The 21,189-nt window shown below is 43.1% G+C and overlaps 1 protein-coding gene across 1 annotated transcript in view; it reads left to right on the top strand.

Moving 5' to 3' along the window:
* The window catches only part of ntrk2a (neurotrophic tyrosine kinase, receptor, type 2a), a gene marked incomplete at both ends in the record, with an annotated part of 137,856 nt that overhangs the window by 17,409 nt on the left and 99,258 nt on the right, over positions 1-21,189 (top strand). The window contains 8 exons of the mRNA XM_080737951.1: positions 5,506-5,642; positions 6,092-6,224; positions 7,327-7,398; positions 7,910-8,137; positions 8,549-8,575; positions 9,092-9,103; positions 11,897-11,934; positions 13,861-13,960. Coding sequence (XP_080594077.1) covers positions 5,506-5,642; positions 6,092-6,224; positions 7,327-7,398; positions 7,910-8,137; positions 8,549-8,575; positions 9,092-9,103; positions 11,897-11,934; positions 13,861-13,960 — 747 coding nt within the window. The remainder of the gene's footprint in view (positions 1-5,505; positions 5,643-6,091; positions 6,225-7,326; positions 7,399-7,909; positions 8,138-8,548; positions 8,576-9,091; positions 9,104-11,896; positions 11,935-13,860; positions 13,961-21,189) is intronic.

Below are 21,189 nucleotides of genomic sequence, written 5' to 3'. Positions count from 1 at the left end.
GTATTAATGTCCCCTCAGGGCAGTAGTGCTAGACAGAGCACCAGACCTCACATCACAGTGCTGGCCAGCCTTCTCTCCATAGCCTCTGTCTGTCTGTCTGTCTGTGCGTGCGTGCGTGCGTGCGTGCGTGTCTGTCTGTCATTTTTCTTAATTTTCTTTCTTTTTTTCTTGCTTCCACAGTGGTGGAAAAAGTATTCAAATGTTTACTGCAATACAGAAATAATCTGTTACAAGTAAAAGTCCAGATTAACTTAAAAACACTTAAAAAGTACAAAGTAAAAGTACGAAAGTGCTGGCATCAAAATGTACTTAAAGTACCAAAAGTTAGTACAAAATGTTTGAAAATAGACAAGCTCACAACACATCGCGATATGACACGTTGTGAGCTTGTAGATAGGCTATTTTCAAATAGCCTAGGTATGAAATAGGGCTAAAGTGGTTTATGTGTGTGTTATAATAGGCTATTATAATTTATATCTGCAAAATAACTAGTAACTAAAGTTGTAGTTTTAGTTTTTTATGCTCTGTCTCTGCTTTGCTGTCATGTAGTGAAGTGTACTCTTTCAATCAGCATACGAGACATGGACGGAAGCTCTCTGATGTCACAGAGATGGCAGATGACTGTCTCTTAATTATGTCAGGGAAAAGGTCATGTGGCTCTGTCTCCATGATGGGCTGGAGGTGGTGTTCTCACACACACACACACACACACACACACACACACACACACACACACACACACACACACACACACACACACACACACACACACACACACACACACACACACACACACACACACACACACACACACACAAACAGAGAGAGAGAAGAGAAAGAGAGAGGGGGAAAGCAGACAGATTACACTATATACGTAATACGCACGCGCGCATCCGCACGCACGCACACACACGCGCACGCACACTTGATCTCGCCAGAAATCTTTTTGTACATCTCTACCAGACGAAGTGTATCGACAGCCTCTCTGCTTTCACTTAGCTTGAGCAACAGAGTAATATCCAGAGCCATAGAGGGAGACCCAGCCTGGCTTTGTTCCATCTCTCTCTCTCTCTCTCTCTCTCTCTCTCTCTCTCTCTCTCTCTCTCTCTCTCTCTCTCTCTCTCTCTCTCTCTCTCCAGTGTGTGTTGTTCCTTCTCCCCTCCCTAACATTTCTCCAGGCCAGAGAATCACCTTTCTATCTCTCTTCCCTGCTGCTATACTGTTATCAGAAATCATTGTATCTGTGTGTGTCGTGAAGGCCAGAGCACCACACAATGAACAGTGAACAACGCTGCTTTAAACATCAATATATATATATCTCAGTGTTCCCTCTTTGTCACATATAGCTAGACCTACCGTATATCGTCACTGTCGGGCAGAAACCTCGTATCTCCAAGTTTCAAATTTGTATGTTTTTTTTTTGTAAATTAAAGCCCTGCTTCATCATACAAGACTGCTGCACAAAACTAGTGAAAATAGCAGATCTACGACCATGCAACACCTCGCACCGCGAGGCGTTGCGTGCTTGTAGATCGGCTATTTTCTTCTTTTCTTGGGGGCTTTTGTATGCCTTTATTTGATAGGACAGCATACTGACAGGAAACGGGGAGAGAGATGGGGAATGACACGCGGCAAAGGCCGTCTGGATTGGGAATCGAACCGGCGACACCAGCAGGCATCATAGCCTAGTATGTGGCCAGCAGACACCATATCGGCTATTTTCACTATTTTTAAAATGATAAACGGTTTTGGACATACAAGGTTTCCACCCGAAGGCGACGATATGCTCTGCTGGACAACCTTGTGCAGCAACGGCACAGGGAACATTGTGGTACTTCGCTGGTAACATCAGTGAATTAGTGTTAATTAATGCACAGTCATAACCCCAGTGTTATTTCACAGGTCCATTTGGTTCACATTTGCTGTTGTTACTGTACCCGTGTTGAATATGAAAATGTAGTACTCTATCATTCACTCTACTTTCATTAGTAAGTAAAACAAATCTTGACAACCTTTTGCTGAAACAATATGTTACTAATAACAATAGTCTTTATTGTCCCCGAAGGGAAATTTGTCTTCACAAGTCTGTTCAAACAAAAAAACGGCACATAACCATATAACACAAGACAAACATACCGGTATACCGGTACATGAAGCAATATGTTAGACCTGTTTCATGGATATTGTCCTGTATTCACCAGCATTATGAAGAACTAGAAGCTCGGCCGCCCTTCGGGTGTTGTGTATGCAATGCAACGTGATGGTCGCTTATCTCCCGATTAGGGAGCCTAAAGGTGGTTGCACACTGCTGCGTTTTTCGGGCCGAATATCGGAATGAATTTCGGAGCACGCAAATAAAAAAATCAACCTCACGTTATGTCAGTCACGTTTGCACACTGCCGCCCGTTTCGCGCACCACTCGGTCCCTTGCTCTCTCTATCTCTCTCTCTCTCCTTGCCCTGAAAAACGCTTTTCGCAACGAAAAACGCAGCAGTGTGCAACCAGCTTTACTGTTTTTTTTTATGATGGTGATATCTAGACATAGATGCACCATAAAGGTCATTATCACATGAGTGGCTAAATAGAGTCTAAGAGTAGCTAAAAGTGAGTAAATCCTAAGAAAATGTGTTGTGGTTATTTCACATAAAATTAGTATTTTGCTAGTGCCTCCATTTATAACGGTTCATGATTTTATCCGCGCCAAAAAATCGACCTTGTCTCAAAAAATAATTATATTATTGCTTCATCGCCTCTTTATAATCATACTCAGGGGTGCATGCATGGGCGTCACACCAAATTATGGGCCCTGGGTACAAGGATTCACTGTGGATCCCCCATGAATGTTAACTATTGAAAAATAGCAGATATACAAGCTCACAGCGCGGCACCGAGTGCCGCGCTGCGAGCTTGTAGATCTGCTATTTTTGAAAAATGTTTCCATGTCAGTGATGCTCAAACTTTTCCATATGAAGGACCCCCAAAATTATATGTATTTAGCCACGGACCCCCATCTCAAAATATTTAGTTCCAGGGACACCCCAGAAGCAAAATTTGAGTTACAAATGTTCGCTTAAAAAATACATATATTCAAAGATTTGCACACATTTTCACGACTTTTCAAAAAATAGCAGATCTACAAGCTTGCAGAGTGCCGCGCTGTGAGCTTGTATATCTGCTATTTTTCAATAGCTAAAGTTACTAGGGCCCCTCCACCTTGGGCCCTGGTAACTCAGTCCCACTTTCCTACCTCTTGTGACGCCCCTGGGTGCATGTACTCACAACACAAACAGCAGTTTGCGAATTAATGGCAGGAAATGAAGACTCCCAGTGTGTACGGACCTTAACGTGGCCTCCTGTACGTAGCTAATAGTTATGTGTCAACGCACGTTAATGTTGTTCTTCTAATTATCCCTGTAATTGAATGGTTCACATCAGCTATTTCTGTTAATCAATTGCCTGCACAAATGTAATTGCCTTATCTGTGGTTCATCTTCAAGAACATGGATTCTAGCAGTGGGGTGAAGTAACTAAGTACATTTACCTTAAGTACTGCACTTAACAATTTTGAGTTATTTGCCATCCAATTTCCAATACTTTTACTTCTACTCCATTACATCTCGGGTCCAAATATTGTACGTTTACTCCACTACAATTATTTGAAAATGTTTGTTACTTGTTACTTTGCAGATATAAATTATAATATTAAAAAACATACATTAACGACTTAAGCCCTATTTTATACAATCTACAAGCTTGTAGATCTGCTATTTTCAAACATTTTGTACTTGTACTTTTGGTACTTTATGTACATTTTGATGCCAATACTTTTGTACTTTTACTCTTTTGAATTCCAGACTTTTACTTGTAACAGTGTATTTCTACATTGCAGTGTATTGATACTTTTACGTAGTGAGTACTTTTTCCACCACTGGATTCTGGTTGCAATCCTGTCGGCTGCATGTCTGAACTAAACCAACAGTTTCACACAAAAGGTTCATATTTTCAATGTCAGCTCATGAATAACCTGCGTACCGACATGATCAACCCAAGCGGTTATCTCATTTTGGATTCATGCTCAAGACCCACATCACATTCACGGTGTTTTCATATTCTAGTTTTGTCACGGTTGGCTCGGCCTTATGTATATGTATACGTGCGTGTGCATCTGTGTGTGCGTGAATGTACAGTATGTGTGTGCGCGCGCGTGTGTGTGTTTTTGCGCGTAATGTGATCTGCAGGCAGCTGCAGTGAGTGTAGAGAGCTGATTTACTGTGAGGCTGTTAAGATATGTGGTTGTGATAGGCAGTGGGTCTGCCACCACTAAAATGACTGTTTTTTACAACATCTCATGGTGATTGAGTGGGTTGCCGTAGTGATAAGTGGGTTGCCCTGGTGATAAGCATCCCCACGACGGACAGAGGGGGGGGGGGGGGGAGAGAGAGAGAGGGAGCGGCGGTTTTGATAAGGAATCTGTCCATTTTTATCTGCCAGGGCTGTCGGCACCCATCGTTCTCCTCTCCTCTCCTCTCCTCTCCTCTCCTCTCCTCTCCTCTCCTCTCCTCTCCTCTCCTCTCCTCTCCTCTCCCTCTCGTAGCTCACTGGGGATGTTATTGGACGGGGAAAAAGGGTGGCAGGAGTCTGATTGAGTCTGATTGGTCATGCTCAGGTCACCTCCTGGTCAGCAATACACACACTCGCACACACATACACACACACACGCACGCACGCACGCACGCACGCACGCACGCACGCACGCACGCACGCATGCACGCACGCACACCCATGCCCAGTGCGTTGCCAGTGTCTTTGAGCCTCTAGACTGTGTCCAATCAATTTGGTACTTGGGCTAGAGTGAAGACATGCAATGGTAATCAGTGTAACCATCGCTCTGTTTGAACCGGTCTCCCTGTCCGATTGTCTGATTGGGTGTTAGTTAGTATGCTGAAATGTGAGAGAGAGAGAGAGAGAGAGAGAGAGAGAGAGAGAGAGAGAGCACTTTGTGTGTTGACTGGGTTCTAACATGCAAATCGTTTGTTGTCGGGTGGAAACCTTGTATGTCCAAAACAGTTCGTTTTGTATTTATCATTTTAAAAATGATCTAAAATAGTGAAAATAGCCCGATCTACAAGCACACAACGCCTCGCATTGTGAGGCGTTGTGTGCTTGTAGATCTGCTATTTTCACTAGTTTTGTGCGGCAGTCTTGTATGATGAAGCAGGGCTTTCCTTTACGAAAGAAACGTACACATTTGAAACTCGGAGATACAAGGTTTCTGCCAGGCAGTGACAAAATGTCTATGTGTGTGCGTGTGCGTGCGTTCGTGCGTGTGAACGTGTATGCGCAGGCACTGTCTCTCTGGGTGTTCAGGTCAGCGTGCTCTGCATTTCAACTAACTCTGAGGAGAGTTGACCATGAATCCTAAAGCTCTCTCTCTCTCCCTCTGTCCATAAACCTTCTTTCACTCTCTCCCCTCCCTCGTCCCCCCCCCCCTCTTTGTGTGTGTAGTGGTTCCCATGGTAACGCTCAGCCCGTCCAAGGTGACCGTGAAGGAGGGGGAGGATGTGGTCTTGACCTGCAACACGTCTGGCATGCCCTCGCCTGAACTGATCTGGGACATGAATGAGATGGTCACCTACCATGAGGTTAGCCCCACACACACACACACACACACACACACACGCGTGCATGCAAGCACACACACACACAGACACACGCGCACATGCGAGCACACACACATGCACACTAGGGCTGTCACAATTATTACATAATCGTCTGTTCACAATTATTTGATGCGACGCGTTGTGAGCTTTTAGATCGGCTATTTCCACTATCAATTTTATTTTCTAAGTATAACGTCAAATATGTCAGTAATTTCTTTGTACTGTATATTTAGGTTATGTGTCATATCTACCATGTGCAACTTCAAAGCCTAAAAGCCAAACAGAAATATAATTGCCAAAGAAAAAACCCAATTCATTATTGTGTAAAATGAAAACTGCATTTAAAACTTGTACTGTAGCACTGTTGTGCTATTATTTTATATTTACATATGTGCGACTGAAGATGTGTTCCTCGATATATCTTCCTCCAGATCCAGACATCAGGACAGACGTCGCTGTTGCGTCTGTCCAACCTCTCGTCCCTGGACCAAAACAGCAAGATCACCTGCAGCTCTCAGAACATCGTCGGGGAGAGGGAATCTTCACTGCTCCTGGATATTCTATGTAGGTGAACTCATTTAGGCCTGGGACCACTTTAACCATTATTTTTTGCTTTGACTATTGAAAAATAGCAGATATAGATCTGCTACCATAGGGGTCCCTGGAACGACATATTTTGGGATGGGGGTCCACAGCCAAATACATATAATTTTGGGAGTCCTTGACATGAAGACGTTTGAGAACCACTGACATGGAAATATGCGTTTTTCAAAAACCTTAGAAGGATTTAGAAGACATTTATCCACGAGTTTCCAACGCCCCATAGTGCATTGCGCAGACGTCTGTACCGAGCTTCCGGCGCCGATTTACAAGCTCACAACGGGTTGCATCTGCGACGCGACGTGAGCTTGTTTGTCTGCTGTTAAACCCGGAAGTTTGGTCCCGATAGTCTCCAGCAAACTCCCGCGGAAACTTGTGGATAGAATCGGGTCAAATTAATTCAAAGACCTGCACCAAATGTTCACAATTAAAATTAAAAAAAATTAAAATAGCAGATAATAAGCTCGCAGTGTGAGCTTGTATATCTGCTATTTCTTTTTATATTTAAAGCATAGAATAGTGGTTAAAGTAATAATGCATAACAATGCATAATGTCTTTGTACTGTAGTTCATACTTATGATAAAGGTGTATTGTGTCCGGGGCGCTGGGGTGCATGATGCCACATGGGCGCAAACTGCCTTCTTACAGCACGCACCCAGTTTGACCCCCGGCTAGGAGGGACACAAATTGTATCGGAATAAAGCATAAAGCACGAATGCCAGAAAAGGGGTATTTGGGGGAAACCATTTATTGTGTCCTTTAATTACTTACTTACTTACTGCCCTTTATGCCGGCTGGCATGTAGGGCAGCAACAAAGGATCTCTCTACTCCTGTCGGTTTTGGGCCAGCGTCTTTATAGAGCCCCAGGTGTGATGCAGGGTCTTCAGCTCTCCCTCCACTGTCCTACGCCAGGTGTTCTTGGGTCGGCCTCTCTTATTGTGTCCTTTAAATTCCCCAAATTCATTCAGTTCTCTTTCATGCACGCATGCACGCACACACAAACCATTTTCCCCTTCCGTTTCCCTCTATTCACTTCTTCTCTTTCTTTCTTCTCTCATCTCCAGTCCCTCCAAACATCACTAAACTGGCTGACGCAATTCCGGACCACCATTGGTGTATCCCATTCAGTGTTTCAGGTAAGATGTACAAAAGTTGATCATCTCTCCGAGGGAGCCTATACTGTATACTACTGATCAGTTTTGATGACTGATCCTTGCCTATGATCTTCTCAACTCAAAAGTTAATTATGCAGTCAGGGAAAACTGTAATTGATAATTCTCACCAAGTTTCATGAAAATCCAGCCACCTGCTCTCAAGTTATTGTGCTAACATACAAACCGGAATGGGGTAAAAAAAAAACCTTGTCAATCTCCTTTTGCGAGGTAATAAATGGAAAATTGTATTTGGAAAATTGTATTTGGAATTTGTGCATTTTTGTTGATCATACTCTGCTATTATTCTTCACATTTCACATTGCACAGTATAAATACTCAGTCTGGGTTCATTGAACTATGAGATTGTACAAATATCTTACGCTGTCCATTTGCTCCCATTTGCACACTCTGTGAGTTACAAATGGATAAATGAACACTGAGGAACTGACTGTGTGTGTTTGGTTTGCCGTGCGTCTCTGCATCACTTCTCCAGGGAACCCGGTGCCCCAGCTACAGTGGCTGCTGAACGGCGAGACGGTATTAGAGGGCGATTACACGTATACCAGCATCCATGAAATCACAGACAGGGAATATCATGGCTGCTTACAGCTGGACAATCCCACGCACCTCAACAATGGCAAATACACGCTGGTGGCTAACAACACATATGGAGAAGACCGCAAATCTGTGGTGGCTCACTTCATGATCGAACCCTGGGATGGTGAGTGCCGGCACTCTCATACTGGTGTATTTGTTGGACTGTAGCCCACAAGCCTGAGTGGTAAAGCTGACAGCGTCAGGCTCCGAAGTTGAACACTGATTGTTAGCATAGCGTTTGAGACCTTGCATGATTTCGCTTTTGACATTGAAGCACCTTGCACATGAGCTAATATAATGTGTGTACTGTATGTAAGCTGTGTGTGTGTGTGTGTGTGTGTGTGTGTGTGTGTGTGTGTGTGTGTGTGTGTGTGTGTGTGTGTGTGTGTGTGTGTGTGTGTGCTCGCGGCCTCGTGTGCGTGTGCATGCATGCATGTTTTCATACTTACTGTACATGTTTATGTACGTTTATGTACCAAATATTTTACGAAAAGTAACATCCCAATATTCTCTTCATTGTTTCTCCAATGTACAGGAACGGTGACAGATCCTGTGTATTATGGTGAGCATGCTATTTTTATTTGAAAAAAGAAAGAAAAATATGTAATTTGTCTTTAAATATTAAAAAAAACATGATTCCGTCTCCTTTGAATAGCTTGTAGAGATGATTGTTAGTGATAGACTGATTGTATTGACATTGGTTCTCAGTTAATAAGTTATGGTAAATGGCAGTGTGCGGCCACTTGTACACGCATGTTTAAAATAAAAGCGTGAATGAATATACCGGTATTAATCTATTATTTGAATAGCATAGTATTGAATGCACAATAACATGGTATGTTTATACACATGAAAAACAATTTTACACATACAATATGTGTTGTAGCCCCACCCCCACCCTACAAGGTAGGGGGTCCCTGCTCCATCGCCCCATCAGTTTGGTGGTCCATGGCATGAAAACGTTGCTGTAGAAGTTAAAAACTGAAATTCAATTCAATTAATTCAGTTCCCTACAATTTTCTCTCTCTCTCCTCTTCCTCCTCAACCCCCTGGCTGATCTCCTGCGTCTTCCTCACAGACCCGACCACAGGTGCAGTCTTCCTTTCACACATCCATTCACACCTCATCACCATCTCAATCCAGCTTGAACTCAAAATTACTGAATGGATAATGTCTTAAAAATGTCGTTTGAGTATTAACAAAATAACCTTTGGTGGTTCTACATTGACCTCACTGCATTAGGAATTATACAACATACCTGTGACATACCGGTACTGCGACAAAAGTGCGACATACTTCATCAAGCTGCATCACGCAAAGGAAACAGAAGGTTGTCCACATGGCTCGTGAACCATTGGTTTCCATCACTACTTACTTAGCCTGGGATCGCTTCCAATTTCGGGCTTTTGATCCGGTCGGGAGCGGATGGCGTCCTACGTCATTTTGTAGTCAAAACGGACTACACTTTGGTCGGAAATACCAAACCGGAATCAGTTTAACCCAAAACAATTCCCCGCGCTCAATGACATAGTTTTAGTACCTGCCCAATAAAACCCTTGCTTATTTTTTGAAAAGTTTGTTTGGTATATCCATCTTTTAGTCCAACTCGTAGCGACTGGCAAGACTACACTCCTCTAGCATTTTAATAGGGATTGGGGAAACAAACAGGGAACTAAAACAAAGCGACGCCGCTTCTTCTACCCAGGTCTAGACCAAACAACCTATTTAGTAAACAAATACCAAATCACCTGGTGACGCGAGTTTCCTACTTACTATAATGGCTACGGTTGTATCAGTAGCAGTTCTCAATCTAATATTACATTAAACTCATTCAGTGTAACATTCTTTTTTGTAGCCTTTTTGGAGAGCTTTCTTGTAGCTCCATTGTCATTACAACGTTTGCGCTCAAAAAGGAATTGTTCCTAGTGCCTGAGGATATTTTGGAACGTAACAACAAGTTGTTAGAAATGGTATATATTATCTATAAAATACATAAAAAAATATGTTTCTGGTGCCTACGTCATTTCTCCGATGGAGAGGAGAGAGTAGAGGAAAGTGATATTGGTGGGAATGAGGGGCACAGAATGCAGAGTGCAGAGGGAGAGGGATAGGCGTACAGTGTATATTACTGAGATTCTGCTAATGGCTTCAAAAGCTGAAACATAATAATCTAAACACATCTATCTCATTCTATAGTATCTAAACATGTACATGTATGCACCAGAATCTGCTGTGAACACTAATAGCTAATACCATTGTATTTATGACAACCTCTAGGTATTTTGGTATATGTAAATCCATGAATTGCACAGGGCTGGAGATAATGGCTATAATGATGCATTCTCATATGCTAACTAGATGCCTGCTATTCCCCACCTTCTGCCCTCAAATTACGCTTTGTCATTGAGCCTTATACAGTAAAGATTCTCTGTGTTAATTTATCAATTTGTGAGTTAAGTTAAAACTGAGGATTTGACTGTGTAGAGCAGGGGTGTCCAAAGTGTGGCCCGGGGGCCAAATGCGGCCCGATGACAAATATAATACAGCCTGTGGCTTCATTCCTAAATTGTATTATAATTGATTGTTTGACGGTGCCCGCCAGCACCGTCAAACAAGAATATTTTCCCAAAGTATAATTGCGACCATAGGTCGCACTTTACTATCAAAACCACCACAAAGTGTAACTCCGTCCGTCCGTCCGTCCGTCCCTCCGTCTGTCTGTCAGTCTGTCTGTCACACCTCACACGTCACACTTTTTCCCTGCTTATATCTCCGCAACCGTTGCCCCGATCCATGCCAAATTTTGCACACACGTTCCTTGGCTGCCAAACTACAACCTCCAAGGACCCCCGGAGCTCCAGGGACCCCCAGGTCCCTGGGGGACCCCCAGATGTAAAAAATGACCAAATGCGCAAACATGACCAAATGACCACCCCAACGGGGCTGCTCACGGGGAATTCCCGGGGACCGCCGACTCCTGGTGCTCCAGAACGGATGCAAAAGTGGTGGCGCCCCCAGTGGAGGACCCCCTACACTGCAGCTCACATAAAATGCCGTAACTCCGGCTAGGAGCGACCGGGACAGCCGGGGCCGGTACCTATTCATCCGCCTTGCCGGCGCGGAGACCCCACCCCTCATTTCTCACATGGCCCCCTTCTAGCGCCACCATGAGGCCGATTCTTGCAAAACACATTTTTGGACACTGCTCCTACAATTTTCGCCCTAAAATCACGCAAATCGGTACACAGTATGTCTACACTCATCCCATCAACATGAATCTGTCCCATATAGCGCCACCTCCAGGCCGATTTTTAAAAACACATTTTTGGACACTGCTCCTACAGAGTATGTCTACAGAGTATGTCTACTACACAGTATGTCTACACTCATGTCATCAACATGGATCAGGAAGATTTTGGCAAAACACATTTTTGCCCTATTTGTGGAGATAAGTGACCTACGGTCGCTTATCTCCCGATTAGGGAGCCTTACTGGTTTTTCAGTAGTCCTTGTTCCCTCTTCTCATTCTGAAGGGGTCAAAGAAGGGATATTTTATAGTATTTTTTACCTTGCACGTCTGGTTACATTTGGTAATGTGAAATAAGCCAGAGTTATTTGTGTTTTGTTCAGAGCAGACACCTGTCAAAAGACCATTGATATTAAATATGGATGTTGATAGTTAAGAATAAGGAATAAAATCGTTTAAATGCGATGAATAGGTATGTGACTTTGTTATGGTCCGACCGAAAGTACATTATGTCAGGAGATAGAGTCGGCCCTTCTGTGTTTTAATATTTTCTAATGTGGTGGTGTATAGTATTTGTCTGTATTTATTGGTCTCTCCCTCTTTCAATCCATCTCTCTTTCTCTTTGGTGTTGACAGATGGCCCCCCTCTGGACCCACCTGAGGACAGAGTCGCTGTAAGTCGTGTCCTGCTGCTTCCCACATCTCTGTTCAGTTTGTATCTGACTTTGTGGTCTCATTGTTCTACCATCAATAGTTTGTGTCCTTCCTGACACCTGTGCTGTATGTATGTATTGACGTAAGGGCTAATTGAATTAGCCTTGCACATTGAAGCTCTGGGGTATTGTTTTTTAGCCCTGCTAGTGGCAAGGTTCTAATGATGGCAGTGTCAGGTGGTTCAAACCACTTTGGTTTGGTTCAGCCTGGGATCAATACCATTTTCGGGATTCTGATCTGGTCGGGAGCGGAAATATCTTTATGTCATGTTGCAGTCATCAGGCGGAATACAGGTGTTGGGACCACTGACCGGAACCACCGTGCCGTGCACCTCCAAAACGTTGAAGTCACTCAGGCTGCCATAGGCAAATCCTATGTTATTTACCAGATTTTTGATCGCTGCGTATGCCCATTGTGTGCGCGGCAGCTCCCGTTCACCGCGACGATCCATAAGTAAGATATAGTCAATAGAAAATGGGGCTGTTTTGACCAAACGACTGATGTGGGAAAACAAACTGCAGCCAGATAGAATGGAAGTAAATGGGGAAACGGAAGTCAGCCGAGGCGACATTCGCGAGGCATCATGGAAAATTTAGTTTTTCCGCTCACTAGCGGCCGCCACACCGCGGGGGCTATCGGTTACCATGGTAACCAGCTAATACGTCTGTAAGCGTCTTAACGGGGCTGTGGCACTCTTAGTCCATGGGCCATACGAGTTGTCGGTATCAAAAAGGTGGCAAAGGTTACCATGCATTTTTGAAAAGCTCTATATCTGTAGATTATATTTTGGTATGATAACCCTTTCTTAGACACAGCTAAATTGGTGTTATCAGCCGCTAGAGTTGGTGTCCCATTAACTTTACATTACAGGGAAAAAAAAGCAAAAAATGAATCTGCTTTAAGTAGCATAAGAGGGGTCAAACTAGGGGGTTTTCATGATGCTGAATCCATTGCAAGCATCTGTTTTGCACGAAAAACATTCCTGGGGCTAAAACAGCCCCCACAAAAGTCTGAAAAGTGATGACTCATCACTTTTCATCACTAAACCATAGTATTGTGGGACAGTTTTTAGCCCAATGAATGTTTTTTGTGCAAAACAGATGCTTGCAATGGATTCGGCATCATGAAAACCCCCTAGTTTGACCCCTCATATGCTACTTAAAGCAGATTCATTTTTTGCTTTTTCTCCCTGTAATGTAAAGTTAATGGGACAACACATCTAGCGGCTGATAACACCAATTTAGCTGTGTCTAAGAAAGGGTTATCATACCAAAATGTAATCTACAGATATAGAGCTTTTATAAAATGCATGGTAACCTTTGCCACCTTTTTGATACCGACAACTCGTATGGCCCATGGACTATCTATGGGGGGGAAACGTTAAGACACCTAAGGACATCTTAGGCACTCAAAGTGTATTATGGAAATAACGTTATGTCATGTTGTAGTTTAGTCATCAGGTGGCCGGCAACAACCACCGTCCCCCCCCCCCCCCCCCTTTTTTTTGTAAACCGGATCACACGGCTAGTTTTAGAACGAATATCAGGCTTTCCCCCGAGGTGAGAAGCTTGGTGACATGAGGTTAGGTTAGGTTTGGTTGGATGTCAGGAGCATCAAGGCCTCTAGGGGCTGCTAGTGAGGCTTTTAGTCTCTTAGTCTTGTTAAAAGGAAATCTGTTCCTGTCTGATAGTTATTGTACACACTGTGGCTTACTGTTTTCATATAGCCTACAGCCAAACAACATGTGTCATATTTGTCATTGTGTTGTGATAATAATATTATCTCCACCTACACAATGACCTAGTCATAGTACATGCCGTGTCCTTGATAGTTGTACATAGTGATAGTAATAACACATGGTACCTGTATGTCATTGTGTACTGTAGGTGTACGTGGTGGTGGGTATCGCCGCTGTAGCCTTCACTGGCTTCATCCTCATGCTGGTCATTCTGAAGTTCGGTGGAAACTCCAAGTTCGGCATCAAAGGTAAGAGTCTTTGCTCTCGGCTGCAGGGTTGGCCATTGTAGAAGTGCACCCACACTGCTGCTGCCTGTCAGAACTGAATGATTTTCATCATAATACCTCTGGAGGGATGGGGTAGCAGCAGCAGCGGTGTGGCATGGTAGAAATGGGATTTCTTAGATCTTAACGCCTGTGTGCTGTTTGTCTGTTTGTTGTGTAGACTCAAGAACATTATGTTTGGGAAGTGAAAATGCTCTGTGGATGGTTTCATGGAGGCAAAGACAGTATGTTTGAGAATAAAGAAAAGTTGGTAATTCACTCATCTGACTATTATTCTATAACTAATGTAACTGTGTTGGCAAACCTCATTTTTGGAGAGGTTGATCAGGGTTGGACTCATACAGCACACAGGGAACACTTAAAAAGTGAGCCATATTGATTTCCCCAGTACCTATATTACTGTTTGACTTAAGTTGACACATTATTAAATATGGGGTGAATAACACCTTGCACTTGCGCATCGTTGTGAGCTTGAAGATTTTTGAAAACGTTCCACAGTGTCGCAAATGCCTCACCTGCCTTCACCAGGTTGAAACTGCTTAAACTCGCACAATAATCGAATGAATTTAATTCGAATTTAAATTAAAAGTTTAGCATTATCTTTTTTAAATGTTTTTTCCTCTCCTTTCCATTTGGCCCCCCCTGGAACCCCGGCCTTGGTGGCCCTCACTTTGAAAACCATTGCTTTATTTGACCTCAGTGAGTGCATATAGTCTTTGTTTCCATGAAGCCATCCGGCTGATTTAGAAGCAGTCAGCGTACTGCTGCTGGTGGCTGACAGCCTCTCTCAGGTACTGCTGGTGAATAACGTGCATGGTTACTAAACCGCTCTGTTTTGGTCTTGACATCTTGATCCGGGGTCACGCAATTTTAGCCACTGTAGAAAAGCTGCAGCACTGCATATAAATTGCATTATTACTTCAAGGTAGTAACGTTGCAGCAGTGCAGTAAAAGTGCAAAGTGACTTCTACCGTGGCTACAGTATATTTCCATTTCCATCTTGTTTGGTCTTTCACGTTGAATTTCTACAGCTGATTACATCTGATATCCTACGGGGCTTTACTGCTTACTGTAATGCTCAACTTAACGCTGCACTGATACTTTCCAATCCTCTGTATGTCTCTCTAATTAATTAACATCTCAGCCCTCTCTGTTTTCATATGCTTTATCTATTGTTGACGTTTGTTTGGCGGGTGTACTGTAGCTGTACAGTACATACCATATACTGTACGGCAAAGGGATCACAAACAGACATATCCTGAAAATGAACTTGTAACTGCTGTGTGGTCCTCTCAGTTATTCAAATCTTAGTATTTATTCATATCGATTCACTTCAGTGGCTTTCTTTTTTTTTCTTTTGCTACGTGAGAGACTCTAAAGTACTTCCAAGTCTGTTGCGTTCAATCGAGGCACACTTATTACGCAGGAACGATGACATAACAATCAATGACAGAATCAGAATCATCTTTATTGTTGTTTACCGATGTTAAAAAGTGGTTGTACTCTATATACATAACACACACGGCATATCCATCCGGTACAGTATGTACATGAGGTTGGACATACGGTGGATCAACATAGCAGCAAGTGTACATGATATTAAACCAGGGGTCTATAGGGGGTCCGGGACCCCTAGGGGGTCCTCAGAGTTACTACAGGGGGTCCTCAAAATCTTGAGTGATAGAAACCTTTTATCTTCTTTTTTATATTAACCACTTGAACTCTAGTGTTTATATTCTGAGAACTTTAGCCGAAAATAGCAGATCTAGAAGCTCACTTGTAGATCTGCTATTTTTGGCAAAGAGGTTTGGTGTAGAGGGGAAAAAGAGCAGACGAGTGAAAGGTCAAGTTTATCAAGTATGGATGGTTCAATCGGTTAAATATCTGAAAACACAAATTGACATGTATCTAAAATACACTGATGATTGCGCTGTCAAACGATGAAACTATATAATGGAATCTCTGAAAAGGTTGTGGGGGTCCCTGCTTCATCTCTCTCTTAACTAAGGGGTCCTTGGTCTGAAAACGTTGAAGACCCCTGTATTAGACATTTAGGTGCAGAGAGAATATCAAGTGCAAAGAGTGTCGGCGTATTGTCAGGTTCAGCTACATAGTCCTCAAAAAACACAGTATAACATGATTAATCATAACATTGCATTCATGGAATACATCTCCAAGCCACGCAGCAGTCAGCAGTGTGCTTGTAATAGATAACCTTCAAACACTGCTTGAAACCACTTTGTTCAGTTTATTGTTGACATTCATATGAACAAACAAACAATTTAATGTGAGTGGGGGGAAAACAAAGTGGAAAGAACAAGAATACGCTGAATAATCGGCACATATGCATGCCTTAGACATTATACGTGCAGATTTGTGCGTTTGTGTGCAGAGAGAGAGAGAGAGAGAGAGAGAGAGAGAGAGAGAGAGAGAGAGAGAGAGAGAGAGGAGAGAGAGAGAGAGAGAATCTGTCAGGGCTGTTGAAATGTAGTATTTTGGCAGTGATTGATTTAATACCCACAAGGGAGGTCAGGCGTGAGAGACAGACTGCAGCTAAAGAAGCAAGTCTGGACACGCACGTGTGTGTTGTGTGTGTGTATGTGCGTGCGTGTGTGTGTGTGTGTGTGTGTGTGTGTGTGCATGGGTCTGTGTGTCTATGAGTGAGTGCATGCATATGAGCGTGTGTGTGAGTGTGTGCGGTATATGTGGTTTCCTGTTCCTCTAGAATAAGTGGACGAGGTTGTGGCATAGGTGTTAATTCCTTCTTGCCTTTCAGCACCTCTGCGGCCACTGTAATGTGTTCTATATTTGTATAATTCATGTGTGTGTGTGTGTGTGTGTGTGTGTGTGTGTGTGTGTGTGTGTGTGTGTGTGTGTGTGTGTGTGTGTGTGTGTGTGTGTTGAGAGAGAGAGAGAGAGAGAGAGAGAGAGAGAGAGAGAGACAGACAGACAGAGAGAGCTATAGATAGAGCAAGAGCCAGATTGAATGTCTAACTTCTTTTGCAAGTTTATGTGTGCCAGTTTATTTCAGTGGAAGGTGGGATCACATTACTGTGTTGCCCTTAGGATTGTTCACCTTGAGCCTCTATCCCTCTCTCCTCCCCCCCCCCCCCCCTCTCCTCTCTCATCTCTCTCTCTCTCTCTCTCTCTCTCTCTCTCTCTCTGCGGAGCCCCTGCTCCCCCGGAACAGAAAATGACCTGTCAGTCAGGCATAGAGATGGAAAGAGATGAAGAGTGAGAGAGAAATGTGATTGTGGGGAGGGTGGGGGTGAGAGAGAGAGAGAGAGAGAGAGAGAGAGAGAGAGAGAGAGAGAGAGAGAGAGAGAGAGAGAGAGAGAGAGAGAGAGAGAGAGAGAGAGAGAGAAGCTTTTATTTACCGTGTGGACACATCTGAATTAGGGCCGATGCATACTCCACTTTAGAGCCAAATTTATTTCGGTTCGGCTCTGTCCAAACTATAATATGACGTCATTCAGAGGTTCTGGGGGGCGGGTATACCGTCATTAATTCGAGCTGTTCGGTGCTGCTGAGATTTTGTGACTCCCGAACTGAACCAAAATGTATTCGTCTCTAAAAGTGGATATGCATGGAGCCTTCCAGGTAACAGACCTAGAGTATGACTAATCCACAGCAACAGGAGTGTCCAGTGCTGCCCACGTACAGGTTAGTCTGTGTCTCACTGACTCTCTTCTGACGTCGTTCCAACGTCATGGTACTAAAAGGGGAAGGAGATTCTAAATAGAAAGCAAGAATACATATTTTATAGGCATCCAATATGTTAGAACTGGCTGATAACACAATGACATCCATGTAGTTTGCTTTCCAGTGCAGTTAAAACATGTACATTTAAAAAAAAACTTGGCAGGTTGGTATCAATGCAGCTGCACTGCTGCAGCACAATAATGGGGTGTGCACAGAGTCATGGGTATATTGCAATGTGCAAGCATACTGTAGTAGTAAAAGTATCGTCAATGCACATTGACCAGGGGCGTCACAAGGGGGGGAGTGGGACTGAGTTATAGGGCCCAAGGTGGAGGGGCCTTAATTATTTTATACTTTAGCTTTTGAAAAATAGCAGATATACAAGCTCACAGCACGGCACCGAGTGCCGCGCTGTGAGCTTGTAGATCTGCTATATTTGAAAAGTCGTAAAAATGTGTGCAGGGTCCGTGGCCGAGGTGGGGTTCCGTGGCAAGCATCATTTTGGGGGTCCTTCACGTGAAAAAGTTCGAGCACCAGTGACATAGAATAGAAACATAGGTTTTTCAAAAAACCTTAAGGATTTGAAATATTCAAAGACTTGCACACATTTTCACGATTTTTCAAAAATAGTAGATCTACAAGCTCGCAGCGCGGCACTCGGTGCCGCACTGTGAGCTTGTATATCTGCTATTTTTTTTAAGTACCCAGGGCCCAGAATTTGGTGCGACACCCCTGAGTATTGTCAATGCACATTGACACACCTAAATGTAACACATTCATTATTCATTGAGCTGCAGCTGTGCTGCTTACGTCACAGTGTACCATAAGGTCAGCCTTATGCCTGCTGCCTGCCATGTTTTTACCCTTTTAACCTCAACCGGCCAACAAACAGACTAGGGTTTCACGTAAGGCCTTTACACGCTGGAGGCGTGATGAATAAACGATACAAAAATACAACCTATTAATATAGCGGATGCCTCATTCATCCAGGTTGATGCTTTATTTGATGTGAAAAATCTACCTCGTTCTGAATAAAAATGTATTTATCACTTATGGTATTATTATGTATTATATAGTGTGTAGAGTTCTCAACGGGCCTGAAAATTAAGGCCTGGCCCTAACTGGGCCCTGACTGGGCCGGCCTGAGGCCCTACCCAGCCCGACTAGTTGGCATACATATAGGCCCTACCCTATCCTAAATATCGGGTCGGGTTCGGGTATGGTCGGGTTTGGAAAGAATTTGAGAACTCTATCACAGAGTAATAGTAATAAAATGACAACAAAATATCTTTTCTTTTTTCATTGAGCCCGAGTCCTACCCGGCCCAAATAATTAGCATGCATTATAGGCCCTACCCTAGCCTAAATGTCGGGTCGGGTTCGGGTATGGTTGGGTTCGGGCCGAATTTGAGAACTCTAGTGTGGATGTACTCGTCTCGATGTAAAAAGTTATTTACTGTGTGTGTGTGTGTGTGTGTGTGTGTGTGTGTGTGTGTGTGTGTATATATATATATAGATATGGGGTGAATTTATCGCACACGAAAAAACACCCCCAGTGCATAAGGAGCTTTACTGGGGATACTAGTGTGGGAGTGAAGCCTGCAGCATATTCTACATGAAGTCAAACTTTTTTCAGCCTCGCCAAGTCTTGCCGAAACGAACAAGTTCTCTGAGGACAAAACTTTTTTTTATACTCGCTGCTGCTCCGATCTGAATTCTCAGCGCCAAACCCCACCCCAGTCCCAATGTATACTCTACACAGGAACAGCGATTTTACCATGCATGTCTGCTGTTTGCTTTCATTGCCCTCTGACGTGCCTTGACATAACTTGTCTCAGAAATGTCACCCTTTCTGGTGACAGACCAATGTTGTTTTTGACAGGACATTTTTATTTTGTTTTAGTCATAGTCTTTTGAATAAAATTGTCATTTAATTTTAGTCATAATTTAGTCACCTGAAAAGTTTTAGTTTTAGTCTTATTTTAGTCGACTAAATATCCTATGTTTTCAGGCGACTAAATCTACAGTTGATTTAGTCAACTAAAATGTATTTTGGCAGGCCTTGATGGCATCGTAATGACTGATTTTACACATGGTTGCGTGCTGAAAATAGCAGATCTACAACAAGCTCACAACGCGTCGCAGTGCGACACGTTGTGAGCTTGTAGATCTGCTATTTTCAGCGCCTGAAAGCACAGTCCCTCCCACGTTTTCGTCTAGTTTTTATTTTGTTGACGAAATTGTCAATATATGTAGTCTTGGTTTTAGTCATCATAGCTTAGTTTTTATTTAGTTTCTATTTAGTTTTTGTCAGTGAAAAAAACGCAGTTGACAAACATTTTTCGTCATAGCTTTAGTCAACAAAATCAACACTGTGACAGACACAGTGGACAACGTGTGTGTTATCTCTCTCCATTAATTCATTGCTTTCTGGTTGTGTTTGTTGTCCCTCAGAGAGGGATCCCAGAGGTTTGTACCTCCTAACCTCCTCCGCGTACGCTGCTGGCAGCTTGTGGGAATAAAACGATATAAATCACGAGCGCATTTAGCGTCGGACCAAACACACATTAGGTTCACATTGGTGTCTCAGCTAGTTTTAAAATGTTGGAGGTGCAAGAACTGCCGAAATGAACTTGGGCGAGGCAATGAGTTTGTTCATTTGTTCCACAATGACGTCATTTTGTTCTTATTGACCTAAAATCCTTTGAAATATTCCAAATCTTCCCTTATTTGGAAACTAAAAAAGACCACTTGTATTGAACTGTTAAGGGATACACTTTTTGGGAACCAATCAATGACACATATCATCACAAGCGTAATTTGATAGGGTTTTTGGGTTTTAAAAACCCAAGGGCCCCCCCTAGTGGCGAAAAAAAATGTTTTTGATAGGCCTAAATAAAAATATACGCCCAATGCGCCCATATCTACATAAATTCATACTAGGATATTATATGTATTTAGTAATTTCCAATATATTAGGGGTAATCATTGTAGTTTGCGTTTAAATCGCGCAAAGACAACAGACCCGGGCCCCTTTGATCAGGGCCACCTTGATCCTAAAACCCATGGGGAATAAGGTCTAATTTCGCCACTGCATATCATACAAGTTCAAACAGCTCTTATACTATAATACAGGTTAGGTTAGGCACTTACAGTAAAACCTCTAGACTTACTAAACTGGACCTGAATTGTGTTGTACTCTGTACTTGTTTTTTTCTGACTACACCACATTTCTTCGCCAAAAATATCAGATCTACTGTACTATCTGTATTATAGTAACACAGTATTTTATATACAAAAAAACTGTACATACGGTATATACAGTGAGATTTTATCTATTATCTTCTTAGAAATAAAGGATGCCCGGACGGGTGTCCCTTATTAGAATTTCAGGTAGTTGGCAACCATGCACTGAAGCTTAGTTTGGTGTACTGTATGCTGCCAGCCTGACTGTGACACAGTGGGAAGTGACAGCAGCGATGGGGTGGCATA

This window comes from Nannobrachium achirus, assembly GCF_963921795.1.
Source record: "Nannobrachium achirus genome assembly, chromosome: 12".
In the NCBI taxonomy this organism is placed as follows: Eukaryota; Metazoa; Chordata; class Actinopteri; order Myctophiformes; family Myctophidae; genus Nannobrachium; species Nannobrachium achirus.
This window is presented reverse-complemented; position numbering and strand designations above follow the sequence as displayed.